Below are 11356 nucleotides of genomic sequence, written 5' to 3'. Positions count from 1 at the left end.
AGCTCTAAGTACAACAAGCTAGTCCACTCTACCCTATCACAGACTCAAGTTCGACAAACTTTCTTCCACCGTCTCCCCAGACTATGGAACTCCCTACCCCCAGTAGACCTATCAATATCAATCTACAAATTTAAGACTCTAGTAAATCAGTACTTTAATGACAAATTTAATAATGTTTTTAACCCAAATGATGCACACACTTTTAATACTGTTTGTCCATGCTCTAAATGTTTGTCTTGTCCTCTTCCCTCTTCTTTCACTGCTCCCTCTTAATTTTACTATTCTGTGTCTGTGTGTTTATTTATTTCCTCCTGGGTGTCAGGGCAACTGTTCCTGACAACCCATCAGGACTTTCTTCCTCTCTCCTCTGCCCTTCTCCTGTCTGTTTTTCTCTACTCTGTACTGATAAGTCCTGTAAAATTCTAATAATAATAATAATAATAATAATAATATTTATTTGAACAATCAGTACAATTATCTTATAAATTAAAATTCTCATTGTGTCATTACTGTAGAGTATAAACTGAAATTGAAGCTATTGACTAAAGGGAAGTTGATAAATGAAATATTCAAATCAAAGAAATCAGAGACTCAGTATTTCCGAACCTCTCTCCTAATGAAAGCAGGTACTGACTCTACTGGTATAATCTGTCTATACTATCTCATCACAGGAAGAAAGGAGGCATTAGTGGAGTATAAGCAAGAGATTGAGTTACTACAAGAAAATGTATCAATAACTAGTGCACAACTGCTGATGAGTCAAAAGGGGAATATTGAGAGTATGTGATAGGTTAATAATTAAATCATTAAATGATTCATATAGAGAAGGATCAGTGTACACAATCACTGGATACACCAACAGCAGAATCTATTTACACAGCATGTATTGACTATCATCGAATATATAGTGATGATCTTTCATTCAGTGAGGGAGAGCAGCTGGAGATATATGACAAGTCTCAGAAATTTTGGTGGGAAGGAAGATCCTTGGTGTCTGGTGATGAGAGAGACATTCCTAGTAGTTGTGTTTACTCAATGTTGGAGTTACTTCAATTGTTAGAGTTTATACTGTCAGTGGAAGAAGTATCCCTTCCTATTCTTCAGAAGATAAGGAATGATTCATCTAGTAATGATGAGAAAGCTTCTCTTTTCTTGGAGACTATTAATGATGATCCTATTATGATATCTGCACTAAGACAAGACAAGGAACAACATGATAAAGGTAATATTTGTGATTATTGTGACAGTCAGTATAAGCATTGATGAACATGTAATGTCATGTGTACATGCATACTTGTGTATGTAGCATGTACAATGTACATGTAATTTTATACATTATATTATTCCTGTCCCTACATATGTACACATTACATGTGTGTATGCATGTACATATTTATTGTGTGTGTGTATTTGTTTATTGGTTGTAGTGACAACTAGCAAGTTGTGTGTGTTTGTATATACACATGATGTGAATATGTGTATTATTATGTACATACATGTATATAAGCATAATCCTTTGGTTTATATTAGGAGTCACTGGGAGAGTGTACTGGTACAGTGACAGGGTATCCCTTGACTATCCATCTCCAGTTCAGTGTAATGAAGTGATTAGTAATATTAACAATAATCATAAGGAGATTGAACTTAGCAACTCATCTACTAATAGTATAGTATCTCTACTATCATCAACTAAACTACATACCCTAAACCTGAGGAGACTTAAGATATGGTACACTCCATTAACTAATGATTGTATCCAGTACTTGTGTATACTACTAACTAATAATAAAACAATCCAAGCACTAGTCATCAGTTACCACTCCATTAGTGATAGAGGAGTTACTAATATCTGTCAAGCACTTAAACAAAACTCTACACTTTCCTCATTACTTCTTACTGATAATCCTCTAATCACTTCTACTAGTGAACAGGCTCTTTCTCACCTCCTCCTCAATAACTCATTACTAGTTGAACTAGATATATGGAAGACTTCATTGTCTACTGAGTCAATACTACTCATCCTCCAGTCACTAAGAAATAATAAGAATATAAGGAGACTCATACTAGACAAGCGACACAAAGAGACTTGTATTAATACTTATCCTAACTATCACCTCATACAAGACAGAGTAGACTGGTACTAAATTATGTGAACTTGTGTATCTTCACCAAAAACAAGCGACCAATCAGAATACACTATACATAAAAGGCTAATCTGTTATTTTATTAATTCTATTATTTTTGATATACATCATTTCATATCTCATTCTTATCAATTAGCGTGTGGTTCACTTCTTCTAGTCCCACCCACAAAAAGTGACAACAAATCATTTCAATATTACTTTAATCGTACAATGTATAATTAGAAATGATGTACATGTACAATTAATAATAATAATGATAATAATAAATACTCCAGTCCTTCATACTGTTATGTTTTGAGTCAGAAAGTAACTAACAGAACTAGAATACTTGATCCACAAACTGAAGAGAGAGGGGTAGATCAGTTCTTGATACTGGAGAGGTACGCTTTGGTACAAAATTATTGTTAGTCTTAGGATCATGAAGGAATGGTAATTGAGATTGATCAGACTGTCCCACCAAATTAAACTAGAAATAATGAGAGAACTACTGAATAAAAGAGACTGTATATATTATAAGACTGGGGTTACATACATTAAGTAAATATAATCTTATATGAAATATAAGAGGTCCCTCTAATAGAAGTAATGGGTACAAATTAAAGATAGGAAACAGAAGCATGGGGCTTGAATTTTATCCTTTTCAATTTTAGCAAAACTTAGCCCAAGACCATTATAGTATAGGAAGTTTCACACAATTTTGAAGAACTTTAAAACTGTAAAAAATTCAAATTTGATTGTAATTAACTCAAACATTCTACATAACATAAGTACATGTACATGTAAATAGATCAAAAAATGTAATAAAAATTTGGGGTGATTTTGGAGTCATTAAAAAAATGGACGTAACTTGAAAATTTGAAGCCGGAATCAACTCAAAATTTCTACATAGCATAAGGGCATTAGTGTGTATCAAAAAATATAATGAAAATTTGGGTTAATTTCAGAGCCATTTTTTTGAGCTAATAGCCTTGAATACTTTACAAAATTTTGGCATTTTCTTGAAGTGGCTGTAATTAACTTTAAAAATTGAAATTCAAACTTGCTACACTGCATAAGGACATCAATATGTATCAGAATATGCAATAAAAAGCTCCGCCTGACTACTATAGCCTTGGGTAATTTCAGATAAAAATAAAGTGAATAAAGAAAGCTAAAATTTGGTAACATGAGACCAATTTTAAATTTCCATTAATTTATGCACATGCACAAGGAGTCAGGACATAGTTCCCCCAGTACATTAAAACCAGCGGTCAGTTACTATAAATGTATTAAGTACCAGCTGGAGTATATTAATCCCATCCAATATTAGCCAGGCTCCAGTGCATAGTGTATATGTATGCCACGGTACAGTGAGTTGTACACATACTTTAATGTCCTCTCTATTATTGATGTCCTATACACCTCCTCTTGATCCAACTGTACAGTAATTTACAGGTCACGGGACTTTAATCCTAAACTAAAAAAAAAGAAAGATAGAGACAGAGAAAATTAAAGTAAAATCTCCAGTACTAGTGAAAATGAAGCTTCCATAAGTTCCATTCGGTTCCATTTCAATTAGGTAGGTGTTGCTCATAAAAATTTAATTTGAGAAAATGGAGGACAAGCGAAGACAAGACTGACACCACTAGAAGACAAAATCTCTTATCAAAGAGGGTTTGGGGCTGCATGGAGCCACAGGAACTAATCCCTTAGATCTGACACCGTGATTAGTAGATGTAAGGAGAGTGAACATATTGTAAAACTATAAAATAGTGCCTTTAAAGGTTTCACCGAGGGTTTCACCCAGTATTGTATTGTATAGAGCCAGCTGTTTCTGAGTCATAGGAGTCACTTATTAAAGAGAATGTGCTGTTCCAGTCATACATGACCTTTAGGAGAATCTAAGACCTAGTTTGACGTTTTCTAGCGTACATAGATTTCAGTTCCTACACATGTCCAGAAATTGCAATGGGACTTCCGGTCGCGTTAATTTAATGATATTCATTGGAATTACCATAGCAACGGCAGTTCAGCAATGGTGGATTGATAGGAAGCTTCACTACAAAGCTTGCTAACATCTTTCTGGTACATGGATGGGACTTCACTAGATACATGAGGCTTCTAGAATGCTACTTAATGCAATTGGTTATGGTAGTTTTTTCATATTCTTTTGTTAAAGTGGCAAGCGTGGTGAAAGAACAGGCTCTTCTCAACAAATGGCCGTCTTACTTCAAAAAGGTCTAGAGACACTATTTGCTTGTATATATAAGATGTTAAGCACTCTTTCTTTCACTTTATTATTCCTAAGAGAAGAGGAACGCACTTGTGACTTGTTGACTCTTGCTGCTGCACCCGTCATCATTGAAATGGCTAAAATTACTTCACCTTCAGGAGACAAATGTTCCAAACAAAGTTTTGAATTTCTTTATCTTTTTTGCATCATTGGGTAGTAAGAATTTTGTACTTTCACAAAATAAGTGAGCAAATTGTCAAAAATTGTTTGAAATTTAGATATAACCATTCAAAAAGTAAAAAAAATTATCATACATACATAAAGGAATGACAAGATGGCGGCACTGACTGCCTCATCTTCAATTGGTAAATGTTCCACACAAAGTTACTCCAAATGCTGTAATATTTAGCAGGAACACAGGTAGATAGATGAAGAACAGGTACTGAAGTGCGCAAATTGATGATTCTTATTGTAAAGAAAGATATAGCCTAGTAAATGGAAATGTCCATTCCTGCAGTGTATAAAGTCAATCAGTGGTATACGGAGATAATTGCTCAGTATACTACTCCGTGTCCACTCATTTCTGGACATGATGAGACTAGCTTTCTCTGCTTTGAGTGTCATTTTACTAATACATGTACTTAATCATCAACCAGTTTGAAGGTATGGGAGCTAGAAGGAAGGGTTTATTTATTTATATGCAATGTATTATACATGCATAATGTACATAATGATGAGCTCCGATTGTTTGTTAATACATGTACATGTAGCTTCATTTCTGTAAGTAAATATTGTTGGTTGTCTATTAATCATTTTTTATATTGACTGCTAATTATTCATCTCTCTCTTCTTCTCTGTCTGTCTGTCTCTCTTTTCTTATAGTGTGATGTCAAGAACTTGGAGATCACATGATGAAATTGACGAGCCAGACAAAAGACGTACATGTAGCAGTTGCTACGGAAAGATAGAATCAATCAAAGATTTGATCTTACTGTAAGTTGTACAATGGAGCCTAGCATTTATTGTACATAGAATGAGGACATTTTGTAATACTCCAAGTCCCCAAACCTTAACGTTACCATATAAAGTACCTATAGTGTCTACCAGTACATGTACTTCTGACGTTACATGTACTTGTACATGTACTTGTAATACGACTAATGAATATGATTATAAGTACTACCCATGATAGACTTATACCAATTATGCTAATATTTTATAGACACAGTTGTAATGTTTTGTCTTATATTGAAGTTGCCTTGCTCTATTTGTAATAGTTGATACTACACATACACAATTGATACTCATATATGATTATTAAATTCTCTCTTTTTTAGTCTCTGTTGTCAGTAGGGCAGAATGAGAACTGTGACATTACAGTAGGAGGTTGCTGGTATGTGGTGTTTGAACCAGAAGATGATACTTCTCTTCCTCCTGCTTGTACTGGACTCTCTCCTCTCTATACAACCAGCCGCTCCCTTTACTATAGTTTGTTGTATTTTATCAAAATTTTAATTTTAATTTAGCAAAATTAGTCATTTTTATTGTCACATTATATTTGCATACGTTTTGCAATGCTTCTTCATCGTAAGCTGCTAAGCTGCTACATTAATATTTGAAGTCACCTATTAATTTGATTATAAGTGATTTAGTTAAAGCTGATTATTTATTTACTCCTATGTAACCAATATGCATTAATGTTTTCATGCTGTGTAGAAAGTTTGGGCTGATTCCGATCAAAATTAGATTTTTTTTTACTAATTTTTAAAGTTGCTCAAAAATCGGGCCAAAGTCCCTGTACTATAGTACAGGGTTGTTGGCCAAATTTTGTCAAAAATGAAAAGTAGAGAATTCTCATTTTTTAATTATATTTTATGATGCATATACATGTTATTATGTTGTGTAGAAAGTTTGAATTGATTCCGATCAAAATTAGATTTTTTATTAATTTTTGAAGTTGCTCAAAAATTGAGTCAAAGTCCCTGTACTTTTGCCAAAATTGAAAAGTAGAGAATTTTTCACTTTTATAATATTTTCTGATGCATATACATGTACATGTACTTGTGTTGTATAGAAAGTTTGAGCCGATTACGATTAAATTTTGAATTTTTATAAATTTTTAAGTTGCTTAAATTTAATTCACTTAAATTCACTGAGTTCTCAACTCATCAATCACAGAATGTGTCAGTAGCCGAACCAGTTCTTTCATCTCCCTCTCGTACTATGGGAGGAGGAGGAGAGATAGTGTCACCATCTCCTACCAGTCCAATGAGTAGCACATCAACTGATAGGAATAAAGTAAAGGGGAGGGAGAGGGGAAGAAGAGAGGGTTCATCTTGTTAAATTTTTATTATTTTTAATATTTCTTAAATTGTCTCATCTGTACATGTACCTTTGAGTTGTGAACTTTTTATTAAAATACATGTACATGTAAACTGTACATGCTTTATACATTGTACACTGTACATTTAAGTTAATAATTATTTTTGTAATTATTTTTGTTAGTCTCTTGGTTTGTCTCAGATTTGGTGTCAGTGTCTACTAAAGTGTCTGGACCTCGTAAATGTTTAATGTCCAGCAATGATGAAGAAACACTTAACATAATGATTAATGAGAGAGAAGTAATGAAGATTAAAGGTATTAATTACAACTGTATGTAATTATTATGTACGTGTATATTACCAAGAGTGGATATTTATGTTTTATTACATTTTCATTATAGAAAGAAGTGGAATGAAATACGTTGACTCTTTCTTCAAGAAAAAATGAAGTAAACATGTAAATAAATAATACACGTATCTTTATCTCTCTCTCTCTCTCTCTCTCTCTCTCTCAGATTATTATTTTGCTCTTGCTCCAACATTTCCTAAATTTTGAATAGTTTAGAAATGAGAAGTGAAGTCCTTGAGACAGTATGATTCTAAAAGAAAGAAAAACAATTATCATTATTATTAAATTTTTGTCCATAATTTTGGTGATTAGCTGGTTTAATTATTTTGATTTGTCAAATTAATATCCAGGAGCCATTGAACATGCACATGTAATTATGCAATTATTTGGCAAATGGTTATCAAAATGCCAAAATCACTAAACTTTCTTTACTTCAAAAATTACACATATTTATTGCAGTGTACATGTACTAACTGGATTCTTGGGTCGTAGTCCGAACAACTTTGGACTCAAAATGGCCGGAGCAAAAACCTCAAAAAGATAAACCCACTTATTGACGTGAATCAAACTTCATCTTTAAACTCTAAAGTGGGTGGAGCTAATAAAGGGGGTGTGGTTAGTGGGTGTGGTCTCACCAGAAAATTGTTTGACTGATAGTGTTCGTAATAAATGAAACATTCTCTTCATAACTGAGGGACAGGAACGAGCAGAACTAGTAATGGCACTTATGAGATTCTCAACAAAAAATAAATCAGTCTATGGAGAGAGAGAAATAAATTATCATGAATATGTTAATACTGTATTAGAAAATGTTATGTATAGTCAACTAAATTAACTTTTGAGCTCCAGCACTTTACTGGCCATTATTCCCTCCTAGTCATCCTCTGCTAAGCATCTTATAAAGTCCAACAGTTCATCTCTTTGCTTCTTGCTAGCTCCTACCCAACTCTTTTGAAAGCAGCCAAACAAGTGGTCCAACTGATTGGAAGAGAAGTCCCAGGCTAACTAAACTAACAGTTCATGTATGTTCTTCACTATAGCCTCATGTTTACCATCCTATGGAGTAAGGGGATAGTAGTTGTTTATTTATTTGTTTGTTTGTTTCTTTCTTTATTACTTGACGGTTCCATATTCTGTCCAGGTCTTCAAGCATCAATACTTTCTCTTTTATACAAAACCTCACCAGCTTATCCAACTTCTCCACATACTACAAGAACAAGAAGAGAAGCAATATATACAGCATAAACATGTACAATATGTACACACCCTCTTCCCCACTCTCTCTCTCACTTACTTGTGGTTGGTGGAGGTTATCTCTAAAGAAAGACAATAGCTAACACATTATTGGTTTTAATCCACTCCTAAATAAATAAATAAACGAGACACCTACGGTGCGTGGCCTCGCCCCTATAGCTGTTTGATTATCAAAATTAAAAGAACTTTAGCATGCAAATTGCATATATACATAAAAAAGTGTACTCCTGAGGGATAGCAGCTAGCTTGCATAGATCTACCAGACTACCTGCAGAAGTAGCAGCATACAAGCTAATCCAGCTACTCCCAAATTGGAGGTGTGGCATTACATTATCAACAATTAATTAATTATTAGATGGAAACAAGAAGGAAGTTTCAGATTTTTCTCTTGTTATAAGCGCTATATGACATTATAATGGCACAAATACTGTTGCCTAGATGTAAACTGAGTGATTTGAGAGAGTTTAGGACCTTTAGACTACCTACAGTTCACTCGGGTTGAAATTCAAGAAGCTATAACTCACCAACAAGAAAGATTTAAAGAGTCCCACAAATATTAAAACAATAACTAGTCTTGATCTACTGGAAAAGAATCTCACTTACCTCCAGAGTACTACCACTATTGCTGGGCATTTTCTTGTGAGATAAAAAGCTTCTACTAGCTAGAGCTGCTCTCTAAACATCTCAAGGCAGTGAAGCAAGACTTTTCCTAACAGAAGAGAAGCTCTCACAGATTTAGAGCACACGATTATAAAGATATACATTCTCAAAGACAAAATATAGCACACAGAATGAATGAATGACAGACAGGCAAACTGAGTACCTAGTCCTCGCCTACGCAAAGCTGGGCGAGGCCAATAAATAAATAATAATAATCAACTGACAGCTATTCTTTCAGTTGTGAGTTGTTCCTCATCTCCTATTGTCCTGAAGTGAGGATGATAACTCATTGAAGAGACAATCTTATTAATCTATTAATAATAATAATAATAATAATAAAATAATGAATATAAATTACTTCATTGAGGGCATTCATTTTCCCACTAAAGCTCGGTATTTGTAATAATCTTAAAATCATTTTTAAACGAAACGTTTCAATATCATCTCTACCAGGAATCACTGAACACAAGTGACACAAAGACTATAAGGAGAGGAGAGAATATAAGGGCATCAATATATATCAGAAAATGTAATAAAAATTTGGGGTGATTTCGGAGCCATTTTTTGAAAAAAAAAACCATGGGCCATGGGCCTTGGGTATTTTTCAGAATTTTGGCATTTTCTTAAAATGGCCATAACTTGAAAAATTGAAGTCGGAATCAACTCAAACTTGCTACACAGCATAAGTACATCAACATGTATCAGAAAATGTAATAAAAATTTGGAATGATTTCGGAGCCATTTTTTGGAAAAAAACCATGGGCTATATATAGCCTTGGGTATTTTTCAGAATTTTAGCATTTTTTAAAATGGCCATAACTTGAAAAATTGAAGTCGGAATCAGCTCAAACTTTCTACACAGCATAAGGACATCAATATGTACACAATATAATTGGCCACATTCCCACTGATATCACAATACTATTATTACCCTAAACTATATCATACCTTCATTATTGAAGAGAAGGTCTCACTCCTTGAGTCAGTGGTGGCCTCCTTCTTAAGTAAATCATCATTTCAACTGTTTATAAACTCAATGGATTTATCCTGTGAATGTATACATGCATAATAAATAAATAAATAAATAATATTATATTTAATTACATTATACAAACTCACCACTATTGCTATGATGTAGTCATTCCTAACTCTCTCAGTTAAAAAACTTGAACACAAACCCAAAGGCCTGAAATTAATTATTAACAATAGTTAATTAACTAGTGGTTATATTAATAATAGTTAATTAACCTAACCTTAATAAAAAGGACAGTATATTCACTGTTAGTTCTCCTTGACAAATTCTCTTCTTTAAAAAATCAAACCCACCCAACTGGCCAAACCGGTTTATCAAGTCAACAAGACGACCCTATACAAACAAGTAAACATGTAAACAAATTAACAAACAAACAACCTTCATGTTGTGTTTATGAGCATCAGGGAGTGGCCTGGCATACAGTAACTCCTCCCACTTCTCTCTCTAACAAATGAAACAAATACATTAACATAAGTACATGTACTTTAATACCTTTATGTATTAATACATTAATATACTGATAATACCAATACACGTATGTACATGTACATGTACATGTACACATGCATAAATGCATTAATACATGTACATTAATATACCAGATACATGTACTAATAGATGCAGTACATGTACATGTACTTACAGGAACACATGACATAGGATCTTCTGATGAATTAAACACATTCAATCTAAAGGGAGGTAGTTATTAATAGTTATTAATGGTTATTAATGATACTCACTTGCATGATGGATTAAAAACTATTGCCAGTAAATCTAAAAGGTAAGTGGAATCATCTTCAATTTTATATACACACAACTCCACAAGATATCTTGAATTATTATAAATATCAAGCTACAGTAAATAAAGGAACACATCATACCAATACTTTATATTAATAGAGTACAGCTGCTAATATGGACAGGTAATGTAGGCTTTAATTGATTGTTAAAATGAACTCTCTCTAGGACATCAAAATATCAAATTTGTCAAATTCCTCCTCTTCAATATTACCGGCTGTACATGTATATGTATACAAACCTGTATGTCCGGTTTCCAAGTCTTCACAGCCTCATCAGTCAATATTCTTATAAATGAGGTAGTCAATCCTTCTCTATAGAACCGCTGACATTCTTCAAATTCTTTATCTCGTCCTGGAGGAGGTGTGGCTTACATGTAGATCTCATTAAATATTCATTACTTTCTTTCGCCAGTTTAATTGATGCTTTAATTAATGTCTCCAGTTCATCATTAGCTCGTACTGGCACCACCCACTTGGGACGTCCCAACTGCTCATCAAGACTAGCCAGTAACTTTAATGGGAAATCCTCAGATGAATCTCCACCCACTTTATCATCTACTGTAAATGATACTCTTATTAATGC

General features: G+C 33.5%; 2 protein-coding genes and 1 long non-coding RNA gene across 7 annotated transcripts in view; 2 read left to right on the top strand and 1 right to left on the bottom strand.

Moving 5' to 3' along the window:
• LOC109586313 (uncharacterized) overlaps nt 1-787 on the top strand; it is a 4356-nt gene extending 3569 nt beyond the window's left edge. Inside the window, exon 3 of the mRNA XM_020002486.1 lies at nt 516-787. Coding sequence (XP_019858045.1) covers nt 516-787 — 272 coding nt within the window. The remainder of the gene's footprint in view (nt 1-515) is intronic.
• A 2723-nt stretch (nt 788-3510) lies between these two features.
• Nucleotides 3511-7276, top strand: LOC109586315 (uncharacterized). 5 transcript variants are annotated; one of them, XR_002186934.1, is made up of 8 exons: nt 3511-3637; nt 3678-3859; nt 5239-5349; nt 5694-5844; nt 6535-6654; nt 6862-6993; nt 7079-7126; nt 7193-7276. It is a non-coding gene; the product is annotated as an uncharacterized LOC109586315 (long non-coding RNA). The 5 variants fall into 5 exon arrangements; XR_002186936.1 differs by having other exon boundaries at nt 3511-3859; nt 6587-6654; XR_002186935.1 differs by having other exon boundaries at nt 3511-3859; nt 6880-6993.
• Nucleotides 7277-7902: 626 nt separating this feature from the next.
• LOC105314461 (probable ubiquitin carboxyl-terminal hydrolase FAF-X) lies at nt 7903-11356 on the bottom strand (the record flags this gene model as incomplete). The annotated part of the gene is made up of 13 exons (XM_020002488.1): nt 7903-8082; nt 8144-8233; nt 8321-8387; nt 9165-9251; nt 9299-9421; nt 9889-9987; nt 10060-10126; nt 10194-10306; nt 10352-10417; nt 10617-10662; nt 10714-10826; nt 11013-11125; nt 11173-11356. Coding segments are annotated over 8 exons (732 nt in total), but the record flags the coding sequence as incomplete, so codon positions are not given.

The sequence above is a fragment of the Amphimedon queenslandica genome, unplaced genomic scaffold (assembly GCF_000090795.2).
Source record: "Amphimedon queenslandica unplaced genomic scaffold, v1.1 AMPQUscaffold_12902, whole genome shotgun sequence".
NCBI classification, from domain to species: domain Eukaryota; kingdom Metazoa; phylum Porifera; class Demospongiae; order Haplosclerida; family Niphatidae; genus Amphimedon; species Amphimedon queenslandica.
This window is presented reverse-complemented; position numbering and strand designations above follow the sequence as displayed.